The sequence below is a fragment of the Octopus bimaculoides genome, chromosome 4, assembly GCF_046866305.1.
Source record: "Octopus bimaculoides isolate indiv1 chromosome 4, ASM4686630v1, whole genome shotgun sequence".
Taxonomy (NCBI): domain Eukaryota; kingdom Metazoa; phylum Mollusca; class Cephalopoda; order Octopoda; family Octopodidae; genus Octopus; species Octopus bimaculoides.
In genome coordinates, this window is record NC_142931.1 from 25,368,152 (window position 1) to 25,392,226 (window position 24,075).

General features: G+C 30.9%; 1 protein-coding gene across 26 annotated transcripts in view; it reads right to left on the bottom strand.

The window, feature by feature from the left end:
- Nucleotides 1–24,075, bottom strand: part of LOC106881123 (sodium/calcium exchanger 3) — a 120,490-nt gene that overhangs the window by 34,578 nt on the left and 61,837 nt on the right. For 10 of the 26 annotated variants that reach the window (XM_089350536.1, XM_089350528.1, XM_089350526.1 and 7 more), the window contains 3 exons: nucleotides 21,894–22,320; nucleotides 6,950–7,023; nucleotides 3,869–4,036 (listed from right to left, as the gene is read on the bottom strand). In XM_089350536.1, the coding sequence (XP_089206662.1) occupies nucleotides 3,869–4,036; nucleotides 6,950–7,023; nucleotides 21,894–22,320 (669 nt within the window). Of the gene's footprint in view, nucleotides 1–2,135; nucleotides 2,157–3,868; nucleotides 4,037–6,949; nucleotides 7,024–11,567; nucleotides 11,586–19,280; nucleotides 19,296–21,893; nucleotides 22,321–24,075 lie in introns of all 26 variants that reach the window. The other 16 variants (XM_089350523.1, XM_014931376.3, XM_089350520.1 and 13 more) reach the window with 5 other exon arrangements.

Here is a 24,075-nt window from a genome sequence, read left to right on the forward strand (position 1 = left end):
CATGCCAATACATCAAAGAACACTGTATAGCTGTGTCCTGTTGAATCTTCAGTTTGTCAACGTGACAAGTGAGTCCAATAATGAAACTAAGTACAGAACCATCTAAGAATAAGCTGATGACAATTGGTGACTAAATTTATTGAAATAAAGTGTTACTGAAAATATTGAAAAATGATTCAATTCTAATGTTGGAATTAACAGTTATAACATTGTGTTAAAATTATGTTCTAATAGGTTAATTACCTAATTTTCATGTTCATTAAAAGTGAAACAAACATTGTATTATTTTACTGTATCTTAGAACTTTTCTAATCTATAGTCTTGTGTGTGTGTGTTTTTTTAAACATAAAAATACTTTTAGCTCATTATCAGAAAAACAATTACTTCTGAAGGTGCATGACTTAGTGGTTGTGAGTTCAATTCCCAATGGTACATAGTGCCCTTGAGCAAAATACTTTATTTCATGTTGCTGCAGTCCACTCAGCTAGCAAAAATGTGTGGTACCTGTAATTTACTTTGTAAGTTAATAGAATTGGTAGAATGTGATTAACCTTGTCACATTCTGAGTCTTGCTGAATCATCCTGAGATCTACATTAAGGGTACAGATGTCTGTGGAGTGCTCAGCCATTTGCATGTTAATTTCACAAGCAGACTGTTCCATTCACCAAACCAATCAGAACCCTCATCGTTGTAAATAATGGAGTTCCAGAAGATTACTATTTCTGAACTATTTATCATCAAATGTGTACTGTTTTAGATATTCACATTAATTGTAAAGGAGACAAATGAATCATTTAAGCTATGTTTTAGAAGCATGAGTACAGAACAGATTAACTATAACAAACATTTAATATAAATACTAAGTAAGTTTCAATTCAATAGAGAAACCAAAAGATTATTATCAAAATAAGATGTTAATAAGAAAGTTTTATAAACAACTTATAGGACATCATGGTAACAGATACCTAATGAGTTATGGACTTAACCTAGCTGCAAGTCTCCTACATCATAAGCATCATTATAGTCTGATTTCCTTATCTTTCTTTTGAGTCCAAAGAACATTTATGAGAGTAAGACATATATATAACATTCTGCTCTCAGTAAGACATACAGAACATCAGATATCTTGGTTCATAAGCCTTGTTCAAAGAATGTGTTTGATGTAATATAATTTTTGTAATTTTCAGTTTTAATGATATTGCTCCATTCCACATATCTGGCAGTTATTACAGAACAGAAGGTCATGATGAAACATCTCATCACTTTGGACAAAATTGACTACATAAGAAATATCAGAAAAGAAGCATTAAGCCAACTTCTTTTTTTTTATGCAATGTGGCATTATGTCTCATGCTAAAGCTAACTTTAACCCATCCCGGATGATAATTGACTGAAGAATATTAGTTATTGCCAATCTGTCAGTAAAAGAAAACACAGTTACCATGTTACCAAGTCTTGTCAATGAGCTAGATTTCATCTCACCCTTTGTTCGCCTTACACCAGTGTTTCAGTGTAAAATATTTTTGGAATTGTCATGATACAAGCTACTAGCTACTAGTAGTAGTTCTAATATTCTCTATGAACTATGCCTAACAACCAGCACTTATTTTTCAGGTGCCTTTTGCAGAGACCACTTTGTGCAAGCATTCAGAACAATTCTCTATACACCTATATTTTTGTAGCATATGTTCAACCTGAACATTAACTATATCAACCATACCGCTCTGGGAGAAATCTGCAGAGATCTTGAGTTCTTCTCCTCATTCTCTGTTCAAATTGTAAAAGAAAAAAAGAAAAGAAAAGAAAATGCTCAAACATTCAAGACCAAATAAAAATGGTTTATATAAGCTTGTACTTTCTATAGAATGAAGTTCCAGTGAAAGCCTAAAATATTAACTTTAGTTGTTAGATCTCAACCCCCTCTATTAATAGTTGTTAGTGAGAAATATGTTACAATCTCTGAAAAATAACTTTCAGATTAAACAAAACTGAAAATAAACAGAAATATAACCAATATAGACTTGATAACAACAATATTGTAAAAATTCATTAAATTATTGATAACAAATTCAAAATAAAATGAATATTTTAGATTGGAAAACATTTCTTTATAAATCTAAAATGTAAAACATACTTTCCTATGTCTACTACCAGCCTGAAATCAATAAACAGAAAAAAAAGAAAGAAAAAAACTACATAAAATATGGAAAGTATGGTATATACATACATTTATGGAACCTGTGAGAAATTATATTATATATAAATGCACACACACAGAAATTACACAATTGTATGATAGAGCAATATGATAAAAAATGAAAGGGCAACAGACTACAAAGATAGTAAAAAAATGTTTAAATGATCCTCAATGAGAAATAAAAGATTAGTATCGGATCTGTTTTAAAGAAGAGAATTATATAAAATTCATTTGTAATTTCTCCACTCTGAAAATTCTAAAGATATTCTGAGATAGTCAGATAAGTTCCCAGATTTTATTCCCAGTTGTAGTTCACTCACTTCATTTACATTATCAATGTTTTAAGAATAGTTGAGTTCTACAATCTCTATTTCTTGCTTTCTTGAAAATCCTAAAGGAGGTGCCTGTCACCCAAAGAAATCAAGTGAGAAACATTTAGTTCCCCATCAGTAGGGGAACTAAATGGCAAGCTACATTACATCTAAAAGTGAACATGATTAAAAATAATATTCAACTCATTCATTTAATGTTACTCCTAATTCCTCTGTGTTGTGACAAGAGAAGGAAGAAGTCTACATACACTAAGTGATTGCTAAATCATTATTCACTGATTTCTCACATAAATACTTATTCAAAGGCATATCTAAAACTGAAGGGAAATAAGATTGTATGGTGTTTCCAAGAGTAATTGAAATAATGAGCAAAGTGAACTAATTGCTCAGAACTGAAACTAGTTTATATTCTTGGCTTATTGAAAGCTTACCTCTAGCCTGTAATATTTAACAAACCAGTTAAAATATATTTAAAATTCTCAAATTCCATTAGTAAAATTTTAAAAAATAACTAACCCTAACCACTCTCTACATTCATTAAACTTAAAACAAGCATGCAGCAGTTTCCATAAGCACAAGCTAATGTGGTCAATATTGGTTTCTTAGTAACAAAGTCAGTTTTAATAATATAATCAGTAATATTACAAACAACATATATAACTGGAATTTATCTTGCTAGCCCTGCAAAATAAAGGGAAAATAAGCAAGATTTCATCCCAGAATATAAGTGGATAAAATTAAATACTGTGAAGATTTTCTACAGTTTCTGCAAAATATACTGCAAACTTCAATAATGGAAAAATGAAAATGCAGTTATCATCGGCAGAATTAGTTGATATGAACTGCTTTGCAGCATTTAGTTTTCTCCAGCTCCATTCTGAATATGAATTGTGCTATTAAATTTTTCTTCCATCCTTCAAAGGTAAAAAAAAAAAAAAAAAAAAAAGGATCCACACAATGCCCTGGAATGAACTGAGTCAACTATATTACTTTCCTACAAACATTGACTCCATTCTTAAGAAACCAATATTATAATAATTGTGGCATTATTTAAATTCTTTTCTTGAAAAGCAAAATAAAAAAAAAAACATATATAAAACATGTTTAACATCAAGTGATGGCAAAATTTTGAAACAGTAATTTCTGGCACGATTCACACTAAACAGTTTTCATAAATTTTCTTTCTCTTGTAATGACATTATTTTAACTGGTTTCAACTAGTTGGCATGGCCGTGCTGGCACATCACATGCTGCATTAACTTTTGAAAAGAAACTTTGATTACTGAAGTCAACAAACAAGGAGTAAATAAGAAACATCAAGTTAATTATCTAGGTTACCTCTTTGAAAGCTTCCATAACTACTGGCGTAAGTTTCTGACCACCAGTCAGAGTACGATTGGCATTAATACGGTACCATCCTCTGCCATGGCTCTGACGTTCAGCAAGGGTTGCTGCAGCTAAACGACCAGCGTCTGAATCAGTAATATCTCGTGTACGAGCAAGGTCCTATAAAAATTCAACAAATAGATAAAACTATACAATCAGTGGAAATAGTTGTTTGAACATGAATGAGTTAAGAAATGGGATTAAACATCAAATTTATCCAAATTATGCAAATGTAACAATTGGTTTGAGAATGAGCTGTAATTATGTTACATCTTTCACATTCTTCAATACTAAACCCCACTCAGTTTAGGGCTCTTGTTTTGTGAGTACTTGGTAACCTCACTAGTGCTGGTGCCACATTTAAAGCACACAATACACTTTGTAAAATGACTGGCATTAGGAAGGGTATCTAGCTATAGAAACCATGCCAGAGCAGGTACTGGAGATCAGTGTAGCCTTGTTGGTTTCTATTGGACTATCCATCCTACATCAACATGGTAAAAGGAGCATCAAATGATGCAAAAAGAAGAAATGCTATTGGTTGAAAGTATAAAATATCAAGAGAGTATGAGATATCAGCAAGCTTTTTACTTCCTTTTTCTTTAACTCTTTTGATACCAACCAATCTGCCCAGGGATGCTTCTGGTTCTTTGACATAAAACTGCCTGTTTCAGAATGTTCATATTTAGATTTTAAAATTTCAGTGATTAATTTTATAAAAAATTCTTTTCTTAAGTAATATTCTTGAAACCAATTCAATGTAGAAGTAAGTGTAAAAGATATTTTACTAAATGCACTAAATTCTTGATTTTGTTTTCAAAACTAATTCAAAAGCAAAATTTTAAACTTCTATTTTAGAATATACTGCTTTTCTATTATATTTTATTTTGTCTGATCTCATACATATTAACATTTTTATACATTATTATAAGTGGGATGGTCCTTATAAATTTTACTATGGCATTTGTCTTTACAACAGTTAGACTACAGAGAAATAGAAACTGTCTAGGTTTGCATTACAGTAACTGTAACAAAATTTTAACTCAACCATTTATGGGATCGGCATATTAACCTTATGGCAATGTTGCTTAGAAAATATTTTGTTTTAAATTTCATTGCATGTTTATTCTTACTAATAACTCTTTTTCTGATAATTTTTTTTTTTTTCAAATTTTAGAATTTGGCTTAAGCCATTCCTCGCTGTATTTCTAACAAAAGTTGCCATCTATGTGTTCCAATTAAATCTGGAAATAATCAAGAAATTGATGGGATTTAAAAAAAAAAAAGTAACTAGTTCCTTTAATTATTAAGCAAGTTTTTGAAACAAACTTGTGAAATGTGGGAGATATAAATACCTTTAAAAATGGATAGTTTTATATAAAAAAAAAAAGACAAAGAAGCAATCTCAGAAGGGCTGGTATCAAAAAACATTGTAATTATTTTGGAGTGGCTTAGCAGCTTTATAGCATTAAACTGAAATAATTTTTTCTTCTTTGAATAATTAACAGGCTTAAATACTTAAATTCAACCATAGATTACTTTACAAAAGAGCCAGGTGTTCACTCTTTGCATTTCAATCACTATTGTTTCCCAAAATTTGCTAATTGTTTGAGGTACATATAGGGTTGCAAGTAGATACAGATACCTTCAAACCCTCCTATCCTTGACCCAGCAGAATGCCTGGGATGGGACAGCTGAAAGGAGGACTGCATCAGCTCTCAACTGAGAACTACTTTCCAGTTGAGTGAGTAGGAGTAACATAAAATGAATTGCTTTGCCCAGGGAAGCAATATGCCACCCAGTCCAGGAATGAAACCCATGATCTTATGATCATGAGCCTAACACCCTAACCACTAGGCCACTTGCCTTCACATTATCTTTTAAGATCAATGATATGCTAGAGATAGATGATCAACAGTTTTAAAGGAAAGAGGATGATGAACACCACCACATCTGTGTATAAGTCTAAACTGAAAAGTCAATGACTAAAGTTTACCGTTTATTTAGCTGAATGTTTTGTAGTTACTCCCTTTTAGTAAGTTCCTTATTTAACAGATCAACAGATGATTAACTGAACTGTGAGAAACTCACTGGTACGTATAAAGAAAGCATACAATGAGGGAGGTTATTGCAAAAACACGATGATTCATAAATGAAATGAAATTTATAGCACACACACATACGCAGAGTAGCAAGAGACTGACTCAACCAAAATAGAAATATTAATCTCTATTATGGTATCAAGTACTCTTTCTTCCAAGTCATCATTAAATGGATAATATCATCATCAATATTTAACACCTGCTCTCCATGCTGGCATGGTTTGGACGGTTTGACATGGAATGGTTAGCAGGGAGCTGTCCAAAATCCAATTGTTTGTTGTAGAATGGTTTCTATGGCTGGATGCCTTTCCTAACACCAACCACTTAACAGAGTGTGCTGGGGGATTTTTAGGAGCCACTGGTATAGGTGCACTAATGCAGTACCAGCATGGGTGCTTTTTAAGTGGCACCAGCTCCTGAAAGAACAAGCCTGAATGTATGGAAGACAGCGATTTTACTTAGTTTGATGTGTCTTTTTAAGTAAAGCAAATCACCACATCTCCCAGTTCCTTGTCATTTTCTCAGTGAGGCCCAGCATCCAAAGATCCTTTCTCATCACTTCATCCCATGTTTCCTGGGTCTACTCATTTTACAGGTACCCTACACAATTAGAGCTTGGCACTTCTTTATGCGGCTGTCCTCAACCATATGCATAACACAACCAAACCAGCACAGTTTTCTCTTTCTCACATATGATACAGAGTCCACACACACACACATGCATACACAAATGTAAGTAAAAAGTTCTCAATGCATACAATTAATGATAACAACGATTAAAACTGAGGTTTTGCCCCTTTGTTACTGAGTTTCATGTTATCATTTTGTAGAAAAGCAGTAACATGAAGCTTGAAGTATTAAGGTTTGTTATTGTATATAATTTTATTATACTAAAACAGACAATAGAGGAAAGAATTTGGAAGAAACCTACTCTGGCAAGTAAAAACACATTTTCTTCAGTGGATTCGGGTTTGTCCAAAGGTTCTTCTTCTGAGGCCTTTGTTCCTAAAATAAAAATAATTTGAAAATAAATGTTTTTGTTGTTAACTTTCTGTTATGTAAAGGTTTAAAATTGGCAATTTATTAAAAATGACAAGTATTATTTCATTAGGATGATGATATTTAAGCTTGTCTGACAGTCTTATTTACTTTGTAGCAAAGACTGAATCCAATGTGACATATTAGTTTGCTAAAATATATTCCTGCCATTAGCAGACATATGAAGATATTCGAAGGAAAAAATTTTATTCTTGTGGTATAATCTAAAACAAACAAGATTACACATAGCAATAATAATATTAAAAAAGTAACGTTTCATATAAGCAAGTTTCACATTTCATTGGAGTTCTTAAATATAAAAGTTAGGGAAGAATTTCTACCTTTTGCCATCTTTTACTTTTAAAAATAAATTATTTGACTACACTGTGTTGAAACTTAACACATTAGAACCTTGCTATTATAAGCAACAACAAAAGCCTTTTAAAAACATCAGCAGCAACACAAGTTTAAAAGACAATACATTACAATATTAATAAACAATTTCATTTACACTTCATTTCTCAGTAAACTAATTAGTTACAGTTACATGCTTGGTGTGATAGTTTATTGGTTCTGATTATCAAATGAACTGAAAAAAAATGTTTCAAGTGACAAACACAAATATTAAAAAACAAAAACCATAAATCAATGATACTTTCTAACATTTAACATCCATCAAACCTAAAAAAATGTATTAAATCTTCAAAAATTCAGTTGTAAATGTATATTATCTACTGCTTAAAAGGAATAGAGAAACAGTTGAAAATGTAATTTATTTGTTTAAGGAACTGAAAAATTATATCTGTTTATTGAACAGAGATTCAACCTATAACGAAATATAAATAGCAACAAATTTTTTTGTCTGACCTTAAACATTTAGTCAAAAAGTGTTGCCACTAAACTGAAGTATTTATTTTAAAATATATTGACCAATGACAGGTTTATAATTACTAACATCTCATCACTTTTAATTCTAATGTAACCTTTAATTAATCTTGTAAATTTATAATTATCTTCACATAAGGCCTCTATTGGTTAGAGTTGCCCATCTAATCTACACAGGGATAATTTCTCTCCTGGACACAAGCATTTACTCATATAGTAAGTCTTCTTTCCCCCATTCTCTTGACATCATTCAAGGGCTGATATGACTCATTACTAGTGTCATTGCAGCTGAACTCAAAATATAAAAGAGCCAGGACAGACAGTGCAAAATATTTTGCTCATTGCTCTAATAATTCTATCGTCCCACCACCCTAGGCAGAGACTAAATTATATCAACCTTAGAAAAATTAAATTCAAAGTTCACCTTGGCAGGATATGAACTCATGATATAACGAGTTAGAACAAATATAGCAAGGAATTTTGTCCAATACTTAAATGAATCTACTAATACACTATCATCGGTTGTATTTCCATAAACTTTTGAATAGCAAGAGATGCAATTGATTAAATAAAAATTGCCTTTTCATTGTTAAGAAATCAGAAAATACAATAATATTTATATAATGTATAAAAATATTATTTTAGAAAATCTGAAATGCACAACTTATATTAAACCCAGGTACCATCTGGAATCAAAAAACTTGGAACTCAACAAAAATTAATCCAAATCAGATATAGAAATGGACATGGAGGTACAGTGTATACCTATTTTCCCTTTTCAAGTTGTCTTTTCTTTTTTTATGTCCGTCTACTAATGGAGTCATTTATAATCATTATTAATTACCCTTTATCATATTTCTATTAACTGATATTTATTGAATATGTACGATACTTATGCATGTATATTTTATTCTGTTCTCATAACAAAATGCAAAAATACAAATTTATAGTATCCTAATATTTCTGGTATTGCAGAAGTTTTGTGGTCATGAAAATTTTGCCTTTAAGTTTGCCTATAATGCAAAACATTTTGTCGTTAACTTACATTCAATATGGAAATCGATGGAAAAAAAAAAGCTTTTTATTACAGAATCATGTTAGTGAAAATTTTCCTTGAATGCAATACTTGTATAATGTGGAAATGCCTGCATACTATACTGTAAGAGTGGTTCAATATTGTGGTTGGACATGCAAGACTCAGCTGGAGCCAGATTACACAAGTTAGTGTAAATCAATTACCTTCTTGAAATGATAAACAATTTTTAACTTTTATGTTAGATATATTTGCCATAGGAAAATTTGCAATATTTATTTTCACTGTAACCACTTTTGGCATAATTTTTGCTGTAAGGATTTTTGCTTTCAAGTATTTTTATTGTAATGGTTAAAAAACACAATAGTGGCACTTTGTTTAAACTTACTAGTTTGTAGTCTGCTTATTAGAAACAAAGTACTTTGTCAAAAAACAACAAATAAGAATAAGGTAGACTAACCTTTAACTTGTTTTAATTCTTATACCTAAATATTCAGCGAGTTATAATAACAAGACTACAACAGAAAACATATTTAATATCTGATGAAACACTGTAAGTTAACCTTTCAATCAAAAATGTGTAGCCTGGTGAGTTTGTAGGTGCACAGCAACAAATGGACTTATATCAATGATGATAGACAACATTTTGTTTTATTTTTGTAAATACAGTATATTACTCTTCAAATATATATTTTGTAAATATATTATTCTTCAATATTTGATTTGCTATCTTATATCAATATATTTTGCAGTCCATATATGTTTATACTAGATTTCTGACTTTTGCATAAAGTTATAAATTTGTAGAGTGGGGCTTATAGATAATAGTCAACTGGTTCAACCTCAATAAATTACTGGTACTTATTTCATGAGATTTGGAGGAGTGAATATGAGTCAACCTTCTAGCAGAACACAAGTGATAAATTTTACCATTTTATTTTAGTGTCTGTATAATTCAAACTTCAATTGACCTTCATTTAAATTAAGTTAGTAAAAATAATTTGATACATATTGAGATGAGGATGTGATGACTAAGACTAATATAAAACATATCACTTGGTCCTAAAAAAGGTAAACAACTGAACTATTATTCATGATAATGTGTTTCATTTTCAAGCTAGGTAAGCTAAAGCAAGCAGAATAATTTGTCTAATTGCAGGTTATAACTCAGCTGATAGTTAAATGGCTTATGCCCATCAGCAACTCAGCTGTTAAACTGCTTATACCCATCACTTTATATATATATATTATTATTATTTACAGAAGTATAGAAACTGACACAACTTACCAAATGATTGTGTGTGTGTGTGTATATGTGTATGTGTGTGGATGGGTGAAAGTCTCCGCATAATTTAAATAAGGAAGAAATGCATCAAAATGATGCTTAAACATGGGAATCACAAATTCATATAAAAAAAAAAAATTGTCTAATCTGATTAATTATAAATTCATTTGAACTGAAATGCATATGTGGTTTGTAAACTATGAATAATTATTAGAAGTAAATAATATGGAAAATCTATTTTTACAAATAAAAACTTCTAAAAGTTAATGGCTACCAAGAAATCCACATCTAGGATTAATAAGTAACTGCCCAATCAGTCTGCAAATATTTTTTCTTTTTGGTATAAAAAGTAGTAAAAATTATTATAACATAGTTTGGTAACCTGTGTTTATTTTCAACCATTGTTGACTGGGAGAAATAGGTATCAGTAATATACTCAGTTGAACCAACTTGGCTATTATAGTATCACAGTGTTAATAAAAATGCTTTACTCAACAGAAAGATATTTTTTATTTTACCTGTGTGTGTGTGTGTGTGTGTGTGTGTGTGTGTGTGTGTGTGCACTCTAGATATTTAACAATATAAATGAAAAAATCTTAGACACAAATATTGGTAAAAACGTTAAGAGATAAATCATATCACAATGAGAAGCTTAACTTAATTTTCTGGTGTAATACCAAAATATCTGGTGCTATCTAGACTTCCATTATATCATACACCTAAACCTTTTTCTATCAAGAAAGTCTATAAGTGCAATGACCCTTACTTATTCTTTAGTAGATTACAATAATTGAAAGGTACAACATAAAATTTTATATAATGAAATGTAATTTTATAAAATATAATTGCTTCTTTGAGGTTCATAAGAGCTAGTTATTGAACCTGAACAAATGTAAATGTATTTTTTTTAATCTTATTTTTACTGTAGTATAAAACAGGAACAGTAGAAAGCCAATATTCAACATTCTTATAAATGTTTCTCTCACCCACACAAACATATTAATTACACACTATTAATTACATAATATCAAGTGTGACTGTGTGCAAGAAGTTTGAGTTGAAGATAATTTCTTCCTTTTTTTTTTTTTTTTTCTCACTCTCTCACACAAACAAATATTTAAAGCAGTTAAGCACAATTGGAAAAAGCATGCAAGCTGGACATGATGGAAGTTTTTTTAAAGCTTTGTGTAACAAATGATATTAGTAGTTATAAAATTTTTTTTAAAAATATTCTGGAAAGAAAACACCTTTGTATAGACTAGCTAAAACTTGGTGTTCATCTATAATGGTTAGAAGCAAAATGCTTACCTTTGCCAAGCTGTTTATCTGAAGCAACAGAATTTATAGAGAAAAAAAACAAAAGAAACAGAAATGTTAAGAGAGAAACAGTACATAGAGAAAGAGTAACAGTTTAGTAAGGTTGACTGTAGTAGGTAAACAAGCAACTTTCTTCTTGATACATTTCAATATTGATCCATTCAGTATCTACAATGCTAATTTTGGTGAAGTTAAACCCTTTGCCTTTCCAAACCATTTCCATAAATTTGTCCTAAACAGCCATGCTTCTTTTCAGACTTCTAGTTATCCTTTGTTTTATATGTTCTTAGTAATACATAAATCCCAAGTTACTCTAGCGGTTGAAAGAAATTAGGAATTCATATCATATATAATGCATGGTTGCCAGGAAAATATGCCCTGTGTATCATATGTGATACAACAGACAGGCAAAATGTTAAGAAGAAAATTCAGGTAAAAGCTGTTAAGAACAATTGAGAATGAGCATCGACAATAGATTTATGGGGGATGATTTTAGTTAGAGTTATATGGACATATCCAGAGGTTTCAAAGAATAATTTCAAATATGTCATCTAAACTAAGAGAAAGAAAGTCTTGAGAATTTGTTAAAAAGTCAGAAAGATCAATTTATAAAGATATATCAAAAGGTGATAAGAACTGTTACAAATAGTGAGTTAAATTGAAAGAGTATTAACTGCTAGCAGAAGTTTAGAAAAAAAAAAAAACCTAAAATAAAAATAAAAAGTTTAACTAAATATATATAACAAAGCTAAGGGAATGTACTGCAGTTAGATAAATGATGAAACAATACAAGAACAATTTTGAAAAATCCTTAAGGTAAAGATAATACTGTTCTTCGTGATAGAAATTTTAAGAATTAAGTGGTTGCCTTACTACCGTTCTCATCAAAAATATTGTATTTTAAATAGTTTGATTTGAATACTCTAGATATGAGCATGAGAGATCAAGTTAGAAAACAAACCACTTGTTCCAAGACAGATTTAGAAAAGAAAACTTAAGGTAGAAGAAAAAATGGAGAAATATTTAGGAAACTGAAATCCAATTTAACATGGAATATAAAAAATAAATTTTGGATATCTGACAGGAAAATTGAACCCTTTTAGATGTTCCATGTTCTTCTATTACATTTCAGCTCTCATATGAAAGAAAGGTTAGTAATATAGAGATATGTAAAGAAAAATCTAGTGAAAGGTTTTGAGAAGAGAGTTAATGGAGTCCACATTGTCAAATAGCTAGAGAGAAAGTGAATGAAAAGAAATTATTTCACTACAAATGAAAACAAAATAATTGAAAGAAGAAGCAATTTAGAGAGACAGTAAACAGTGATAAATTGTGAGAAAAGCTTCAGTAATGAAGAGATAGCTTTACAAGTGTTTGAGCAAAATAAAAAAGAAATATATATATATATATAAATAGCTGGAAAATGCAGATAGAACTGTAAGATAGAGAAATCTGCTATTAAGCAAAGCTTCATTCACTTTTAAAATCTCACATGTGTCTCTCAAGAAGAAAACATCTTCAGGTACTTATAACTTTCAGAAAGTTTAAACCATCAAAATTAGAAATATACCATAATTATTTTCATGCTTTCAATGCTGAATGATGGCACTTCAAAGTTTTGATGATTTCACTAAACAGTTATGAAATTCATAAGTTTTTCTTTCTTTTTCTTTTTCGTTTCATTGGCACTCAATAATACATTAAAAGCAAGTGAATTATTAAAAATATAGTCCACTGTGGTCCTTTTTTTCAACACAATCCACTAAAGTGCCACCTCGAGTAAAGCAAACAAAAGAAAGTGCCTTGTTACTATAAGATACAACACAATGACCAATATGTTGACTATTTATTTAGCATTTATGCCTTATTCCTAATAATTAGACAAAACTACATCCAATACCAAATATAAGCTTCTTCAACAAAGAAAATTGGCCTTTTCAAATTTGTTCATAAGCTGAAAAAAAACAAACTTTAAGTGGAATATCAAGTAATTGTGCTTAGACTGGAATGGCTTTTGATAATCTAATTTTTTTTCAGGCAGTATATATAGAAGTATAGTATTCAATCTGTCCTTTTAAGTAATGATATTTGAGTGAAGTTTGACTGCTATTTCTAGCAGGCACAGTCAATGTGTAGAGGTTCCCTTGGCTTATAGCTAATGAATTTAGAAACTTCATTAACATTATATCTTAAACTTTGAAACATTTGCTTTTGTAAAATGTGTATTTAAACTATCTCTATTCATTCTTTAGTGTCAAAATAAATAAAATTTATTCAGTACATTCAAATTGGCATTAGAAAGGGCTTCTAGCAATAGAAACCATGTCAAAAACATGTGAGACATACTCCACTGCCCATGTTGAGGAAGAGTAACTCAATAAGAACTGATTCAGGCAATGATAACTGGAAAGCAAGTGTAAAATACTGATGAGAGGTCACATTTGAATGCACCATTTGGATTGCAGGAAACCAAGACAATACATACTCTGTAGGTCTGCTTTAAAGGATATACTTTATATTAGTAAAAGAGTGTTTAAAGACCTTATTTTTCATAGTAATGCATAACACTAAAGCAGGTTTGTAATCTCTCAAATTTTATACATTTTGGAAAGATACATCTATGCTGTAAATGACATCTTGTCTGAAAACAAATTCTCTCTTTCCTACCTCTACTGTAATAGTTCAATATCAGATTGATCTTTAAAGCAGGAAACTGATATTTTTTTACTACTCAGATACAAAGTTATTTAACCTTTTCAGTATCATATTACGATTGGAATATATTGTGTGTATCCATAAATTCTAATATTTAAAAATTGGGAAATAATTAGTAAAATAATGATTCAATGATAATTAAGCTGGTGTCTGAAATTCAACAAACTATTCTTACATAAAGTGACAATGGGAGATTTAAGTCTAAATACAAACACTTTAAAATGAAAGATTTTGTTTCTTAGAACCAGAGATGGTTTCAGTTAGATTAACTTCAAGAACCAGATTTTAGATAATATTTACTGTCACAATTAGTTACAATGTTTACAGGCATGGCTGTGTGGTAAGGGGTTTGTTTTCAAACCACAGGGTATCATGTTCAGTTCCTCTGCATGGCACCTTGGGCAAGTGGATTTTACAATAGCCCTGAGTTGACTAAAGCCTTGCGAGTGCTAGATGGAGACTGAAAGAAGCCTGTTTTATATATATATATATATATATATATATATATATATATATATGTATGTATATATATATATATACACACACACATACACACACTCTTGACATGTATGTATGTATATATATATATATATATATATACATGTATGTGTGGGTCTTTGTGTGTCCCCCTACCCCTTGATAATTGGTGTTGGTTGTTTACATCCCTGTAACTTAGTGGTTCAGCAAAAGAGACCAATAGAATTTAGTACCAAACTTTAAAATAAGTACTGGAGTCAATTTGTTTAACTAAACCCTTCAAAGTGGTGCCCCAGCATGGCGACAGTCTAATGATTGAAACAAGTAAAAGATAAAAGATAGATATTAACTTTAATAATGAGATTATAGTTAAAATATTATCTAAATAACATCTATAAATTTTCTGATCAATGAAACCACTTATTTTGAAAAATTGGAGTAAGAATAAAGTTGAAGTTAAAAAAGAAAGTACTGTTTGCAGATATGCATCAACAACATGCAGAAGTTAACCATTTCAAAAGACCAAAATGAAAATACAATAACAGATACATTTTTAACAAACCTTTCAAAGTCATGCTTTGTTACAGATCAGCACATCAGGAATTAATAAACCATTTAGACATGCATTTAACCATTCCTCATGCCATACAACCAAAGCATATTTCACTCAAGTTTTGTTTTGCTAACAAATCCTAGTTCCTTTATCAATTGGAGTTATTTTTATGGCACCAGTTTCCTTAAAATGTTTGATTCCACCTCTATAACATCCTTACTATTTTTTTTTATATATTTAAAAGTACTTTTAATTTTAATAGTGGAGAATCACAATAAAATTTAATGATATCTTAACCAACAAAGAAAATATCAGAAAAAATTAAACTAAGAAAAACATTGAGAGCAAATGATATTCACACCAACCTAAATAAATACAAACCAAGTAGACTATTGTCTATTCACTAAAAATTATAACATGATCATCTAAACCGTTATCCCTCTACACTCATTTCTTAAACACACGGCTCAGTAACTGTACAAGTGTTTACATACAGATAATTGAGAAATGATGTATTTGAGAGAAACATTAAATCATATGCTCACAAAGTCTCACAAACTATTCACAGGAGCTGGCTACAGACAAAAATTGAGCAACCTTCTCTAACTGCCTGGTCAACAAATGTTTTAGTAATTTGATGACAGAAACTGGAAGGAAATCAGAAGTGAAACAATAATGAAAGAAATTAAATAAAAATCAAAACTAAAATGTTACACAAAGGCAAAAATCTAAGCAAAAGAAGTGAGAGATCTGATAGGATTTTCTTATTTTTAAGCCTGGTTTCATAATACCAACTGAACAACAAAATTGTGATAAAACTTCAAATATTCCTAAAATTGTAGATGTTTCAACTTAATCTATTCAACTATTATTTGTCACGAGTTCCTCAATAGCAATTAAATCTTGTCTACTTTAACGTCACACCACAAACCTTTGTAGCTATGGAAATAGTGTTCCAAACATTTTCATAAAGTAACCTTGAAATTATTTTATTAAATAAATGCAAAATATTTGAATAACAGTCAACTATGGTTATAAATAACATAAAAAATAATTAACAAGTAGACACATTATAGAACTAATGTGAAAGACCATTTTGAAAATATACATCATTGTAACTGCCTTTACCTTGTTATATACAAACTAAAGACAATAAAAAAAAAATAGTAATGTAATCTTCAATATCTTTGCAAAAAAGGATTCTAAACAAAACACAAATGTTCTAGATAATCTCAACATGAAATTTCAGTGAAAAATTAAAATATAAACCATACTGTTTACAGGCATATTTCTGCCATTTCTTAATTATCAACAGAGAGAACTTTCTTTGAATGGTGTTGACACTATTAACAAATCTTAGATTATCACACATCTCATAAACAAATAGAAAACCCTTCAGTTTAACCACTCAAAATGTTATTTTCTAACAGGCTCCATTTTCTGTACTTTTGAATGACATCATTCTTAGATTATTAAAGAAAACAAGAGCTGCACAAAACAAAAAAAAAAAAAAGAAAATCATCACCATTAAAAATCATCTATTTGGAAAAATAAATTACAAAACTTATTTGATACTATAATTTAATGTCCTAAACGATGCTAAAGATAAAAGATACAATTTTAAATTCCTTTTCATATCTGTGTTATAATGAAGAAAGTTTCCCTGGTCCTAAAGAAACATATCTACATTATAATAATTATTATTATTATTTACCTTTTGGTGCATCAACTGAAATAACAACATTAATCTTTAAAACAGATATAAAAAATCTCATTCCTGTTAGGAGTCGTAGGTGGGGAACATTTCCTTGGAAGAAGAAAAAAGTGACACAGCAAACAAGTGAAGAAATAAAAACAAAATATACACAAGTCTCCTAACGATATTTTTGCTGTCAGAAATTTCTCTAGAAAACCGTTACATTCAGGAGTTTTACTTAAAAGTTTAATTTAAAACAAATATAAATTTCAAAATGCATATCAAAACATTATAGAAGGAAAAAGAAAGTAGCTACTAAAATTTCATAAGCTTAGGAAAACAAAAATATGAATATATTTATCATTAATTTATTACACAGGTACAAGTGTACCTAAATATAATAGAGTAAAGAAATGTAATGGTATAAAGATAATGCCTTTTATGAAAGTAATACTAGCATAACTGAAGTCAAATGACCTGCTAGAAATCAAAGACAGGTTATAGGCAGGTTTCACTATGAACTTATCTATCCTTTATGCCATTTGCTGTTAGAAATCCTTCTGAAAACTTTGTCAATTAGCAGAATATGTAAAGCATTGGGCAAAATGCCTTACAATATTTATTTGCTTTTTCTGGGGTCAACTTTGCCTTTTATCCTTTTGGGTTGATAAAATAAGTACCATTTGAACACTGGTGTTGGTTTAATAGACTTAGCCCCTCCCACAAACCTGCTACTTTGTGCCAAAATTTGAAACCAATATCTATTTGCCTCACTTTACATTCAGTATTTAAATCCTGCCAAAGTCAACTGTGTCCTTCCCCACCTGAGATTGCTAAGTACTGGATAAATAAGCACCAGAGTCAACTGGATACCTGGTCCCCACCCCAACAACTATGTGGTATTGTGTTTATGTTAGAAAATTATTTGAAATCTTAAATGCAAATATATAATTAGGGAAATCTTTCAAAGTGTCATCGAAATTATAAACTACTGCATATGCTTTTATTACAAATGTATTTATATTGAATTGGTCAACCAGAATAGTAACAAAAATGTCTTACTCTTGCTGATTCTGAGATTATCTATGATTGGCTTAGCCTTCACTCAAAAATGGATATGACTTGATAGAAAATATAGACCTCTCCTCTTTGCCCTCCAACTCTTAACCCAGTAGAACATTGAGGTTATGATAACTAAGGAGAGAGCTGCACTAGTAATCAACTGATACTCATTTTCAGCTGAGCAATGAAATACCTTACACAAGAATACAACACTCCGCTCAGTCTAGGAACTGAACTCACAACTTTATGATCATGAAGCCAACACAATTATCACAAGCCACTTACCTTTACTTGCCTATGATTTGTACTTTGATTTACTACAACTTCTGAATTTAATGGATTCATCCCTTGAATTCATTAAAAGAGGTAAGTTGGCAGAGTTGTTATGAGGGAGGATGATTTATAGGTAAAAAATTAGAATGTTGACTGTACAAACGTTTGTGAAAGAAATAATAAAGTTTAAGTTTATCCCCTTTAAGAGTTAATTGCCTCTGACAAGACATCATAATTCTGGAGAAAAACTTTGAAACATTGGCCCTCAACTAACAGTGATAATAGTTTTTTTTTCCTAGCTATGCATAATCCTCTCTATAAAAAAGTGCATAAAGAAAAATATCCATAGAAATCTCCTATTAGAGTTGAATTTCATAGACTATACACCTATAAGATATGATTTTTAGCAGTAACACAAGGTCATAGATTTTTAAGAGAGGGTACAGTTGATACAAATTGTTAATTATCTTGGAAGGAACTGAACTCACAACCAACAGTGTACTGCAAGCTGTGAGTGTCCAGGGCAAGGCAAGCACTGCAAGGAGGGCATACTATTTTTGTTATTATTACTTCATATATATATATTTTAGTTCTGTTAATTTTGTGCTCTTAAGAATGTTTTCCTCAAGACAACCACCCCTATGGCCTCACCCATGCTATGCAACAGTTCAGAATATAAAAGGATGTAACTAAATACCACTAAACATTTAGTCAAACTGCTTGACTGTTTCTTTCACTACATTTCCTTTCCAACTAGAAATAAGTCATTTGAATAAGAAAATAAACTCAAATGAATTCACATTTATGATAACTAAACCAGAAGGAAGTGTTTTAATAATAGTAAAAAAATTTTGAATAATTAAAAGACATCCGTTTCAGTTGCTTTTAGCTTTCTAAATGAAATTTCTGACATAAGAACACAGCTTACCTTTTGCTTCTGGTGCTGTTGTAGTTGAACATAGAAAAAGACATTAGCTTTAGTCTTATTATCAGACATAGCATAAATAAAACAAGAGGGAGGAGCAGAGCATACAAAAATTACCTGTCTGTATACAATAAAGTAAAACTATTTTTATTTATTATTATTTTATAATAATTATTGATTTTATACTATTATTATTATTATTTTGCACATTTCATTGATGAGTTTGCATTAGGATAATGAATAATCTTAAAATTATGACTTTAAAGGATAATATGACAGGAAGATAAAGTTGGTGATGATTTGATGAGTAGAAAATGTTGCAGGTATAATTAGCAGTGAATAGTGTGACTGTATTTGTAAGAGTCAGCCAAGTTTGATAAAACTTTTTTTGACTAGAATTCCTTAGTGCATTTGGGAAGGAAAAAAAGAGTCAGTGGGTTGTGCAATTCACAAGAGCAATTTTTATTCTCCTGATGGCCATCTTGCACAAGATTCATTTGCTGAAAATTCTCTTCGTTGTTGTATAGTAAAAGAAGATAAAAAAGAACACATTGCATGATGTGATTCTGGAAAGGCACATCATGCCTTAAGAAAAGAAAAAAAAAATAGGAGGTTCATGGCAGGAATGTCAGTCAAAAAAATGAAAAATCAACACAGAAATCCTCCTAATTAGTAACAGTGGGGTTTTCCTCCAAGTATTTACCAGTAGAGTAGCTGCACAGCTTGCTGTGAAACACTTGATGATTTCCAGATAATAGATTTTAGTGACAGCAACAGTGGTGTACATGTGTAGTCAGCTGGTGTTGTAAAGTGGGATTGTGTTGATAAGAGGAGATGAGATTAGATGATCAGATGAGCTTTGGGTGTGTAATAGTGTGACATCTGTATAGAGACTGGATTTGGAAGTGTTCAAGAATGTTTGGGGAATCTATGAGTCAGAAACATCACAAGGGGTAAAAGATTAAGCCCAAGTAATTCAGCATGGTAACTATTTCAGCTTCAACAGCATCTGGTACCCAAAGCATCACTTTATAAATACACTCATTTCTCTGGTAGGCAGCTGGTGTCATTTAGATTATTTTAAATTTAGTTGTAAATAAATGCAAATATAAAAATCAGCTATTTATTTATATTTTGTTTCACATTGCTACTGTACTTATCTTTAAAGCATTAAACTGCCATCAATTAGCTATCGAAGATTTTAACTATGTAGGTGTTTTTGGTATGTTATACAAATGAGACAGAAAACAGAAGTTCACATTGAATGTTCCTACTATTACCACACAATTATATATAAGAAATATATATATTACCACACAATTATATATAAAAAAGAATTTCTTTAAAAAATACGAAGTAGATTGTTTATTGAAGTATAACAAAACCAGAGTGGAGGAATATTGATACACTGTTACATTTTGACACTAGTAGTTTAATACAGTGCAAACCAGCTCTGAAATCATAAGATATGATATAAGCATTTGTCAGTGAATGTTTAAAATGAAAAAGAGTTGTTTTTGTTTCTTATTTTTTGTCATAAGTGAATATTTAGATTAAAAATATCAAGATGGCGAGATGGTGTGAGGGCGGTTGCAATGGCATTGAGGTAGATCTGGCCACTCCTGTTAATGGGGACAAAACCCGGATTTAAAACACTGGATGATGATGAACAAAGACAATCAAATATGATAAATTAAATATAAAAATATCCTTAAAAAAATCTATTAAATTTCACTTGCTGTAAGATAAAATGTAATACATTGGAAATATTTGAAACTTCTATAAATATTATCAGTCTGAAAAAAAAAAAATGGGAAAACAGAAAAATATTAATGCTGATGACTGGGCACAAGGTCAATTTAGATAGATAAGGAAGGCAGTGTAGTTAACCGAATTAACCCTAATATATTACTGATACATATTTTATGTGCACAAAGTAATAATAGCACCCAATAGGTAAAACCAAATTATATTCACTAAAACAGCCAGTTTATTATTTTACTGTTTTAGCTACCCTCATCAACCTATTTTAAATATTGATTTCTTATGGAAAGGGCCACAAATTCTTATGTACTTGATAGTTATGTCTTTCTCAAAGATATTAAGAACAAGGCTAAAAAGAAATTCTTTTAAAAGGGAGTCGAAGCCACGATTAACTGTATTCTACATTGAGCAGCTTAATTTAAGCAAGTAATGGGCTAATTTAGATGCTTTAACCCTTTAGCATTCAGATTACTCTGTTAAATGAAATGCTTATTTATCCAGTCTTGAATTAGTTGCGCATCATCTCATATTTTGGAATTTCAATGATGTGACCCTTTATTTTTCTGATATTGTGGATAAGGTGTGAGAGGCTAGACCTGGCTGATTTTAATATATACAAAATATTTGAGTCAGATATGATCAGTTTAAATACTAAAGGGCTTAAAGTTTCTAATTTAGAACCTTCAAGAATATCAGATTATATCAGTGAATATTTTAGTTTGTCATTCCATTAGAACCGATATTGATTTAAATTACTATGCCTGATTCCATTCAAGATGTATTGACTTTGTGCCTCATTTAAGAAAATAATACACATGCACACACATACACTCATATTAAATAAAATCTTACCCATTGCTATTTCGTAGATTCCTGTGGATTTATCCTCCATACAGCACTTCCGGTCAACCAAATAGGCAATAAGGATGAGAAGTGGGAAAAAGAGGAAAGTCACAACGGCTTCCCACAGTTCCACTACATTCGGACTACTGACTAGTAAAACAATGGCAAGCCACATGTAAGAAAAGAGGCAAAAGAATGAGGTGATACCAAACACACGCATACTTTTGATGCGTCGGAATTCACCTGCTGGAATTGTCATGATACAGATACCAGATATGACGAATAAATTGAAAGCAGCTGAACCAACAATGGTTGATGGTCCAAGAGCACCAGCACAGAAGCCGTTACCCAGAATCTCAATAACAGACAGTAGGATTTCTGGAGCACTTGTACCAAGAGCCAACAGACTGAGGTTGGCAACAGTGTCATTCCATACCTAAATGAAAATAAATAAATAAATTTCAGTTTCTATTGTTAAAAGGGTAAATGAAAGGTTATTGAGTCACAGGGCTAGAAACATTGATAGTAATGCGATAGAAGATTGAGATTACTTTTCTGTGTTATATATTTTAAAATTGTTTATACAAATATTTCCTGTTGATCCCTGACAACAATCGAATTAAGACCCTGCTCTCTGAACTCAACAATTCTAAACCTACCCCCACCTAAAAATCACCACTCACATCATACTTTCCCATTTTACACCAATCTCACTGCTTCGTTACTCAAACTTTGCATGAAACACTTTTTTACTTCTGTCCTTCCTCAAAACTGCACCTTATGGAACTTTTTCAGTCACATAGACATGAAAACTCTGAAAAGAATATATACAATTCCCATCCTTTATAGAATAACACTTCACCCCCTGCCAACAGGCAAAAAAAGTACAAACAAAAATGTGATGTTGGTGATCAATTGTCAACCAGGTTATACAAGGCAAGTATCATATAGTAATCATAACACTGACAATTCAAAATCAATTAATGGACCTATATTATTAATAAACTGTATTATAAACAATTACCATATCTTACCCGATCACTAACATTGTGTTGTCTTCATATTGAAAACACCTTCCCAAACACAGTTTACTTAGTTACACACATACATACACCATGTAGAGAAGTCACTCACTTATCTAAAGAGCAGGAGCATTAAATAAGTGATCCTTAATTCACTACTACATTACAATAAAGGGACAATCTATCATGCATTCTATGTATTAATGCAATAGAGAAACAGTTTTTACTGCTTATAATCAATGGATCATAAATATTTGATAACTGCTACCAACAAACGAATGAACTGACAAAGTATACAATAAAATTTCTACTTCACTCCCCTTACTAAAGAAAGAACAAAATCATCAAACATCTTCAATAGATTTGAACACATGACCTGTAAGTTATAAGTCCAATACTTAATTCACTTGGCTATTGTAACTACATTGTATTAAGTTTGCTGTTTCATTTGAAAATCCTGTTATAAGTTAAATTTCTCTTGCTATTCCATACATGATGAGTAGTCAAATTTCCTTCAAATCACACTCAACTATTTTTACAAAGGGAGGTTACATCAGGCATCTTAAACTATATTACCTCTGGCTGAAACTAAGTGAGATGATCATGACTAGTCATAGATCTGCTGAATTAGGGCTGACCTAGAGCTAAACAGTTCTGACAGGCTTAACTTCAAACCCTGTGATCTCTCTCTCTCTCTCTCTCTCTCTCTCTCTCTCTCTCTCTCTCTCTCTCTCTCTCTCTCTCTCTCTAAAGGAATATACCCCAGCATATGAAAACATACAACAGTGTGTCCAGTTGTCATTGAAGGCCAATGTCTGACCCAATCAACTACTAATCCACTAGCTTAACTTCCAACATCTCAACAATGATAGGGTTAGTTTAAGCAACCATTTTTATAACCACCTTTCGGTCTTCTACCTTACCTAGAGACCACCAGTACGGTTTCTGTAGAGTGAACTCTACCAAGGACTTGCTCTCCTACATCATTGATCTCTCAACCTTGCAAACTTTAGCAAAAGCAAGGTTGTTAAAGTATTTGTCCATGTCTAGCATGACAGTCTCCTAACTAGATTGCCAATCTTTTGGTTCCCACCATCTCACATTTCTTGGATAAGAAGATTCCTTACAGGCTGATCCACTGCACTATCTGTCAAGGACATTATCTCATT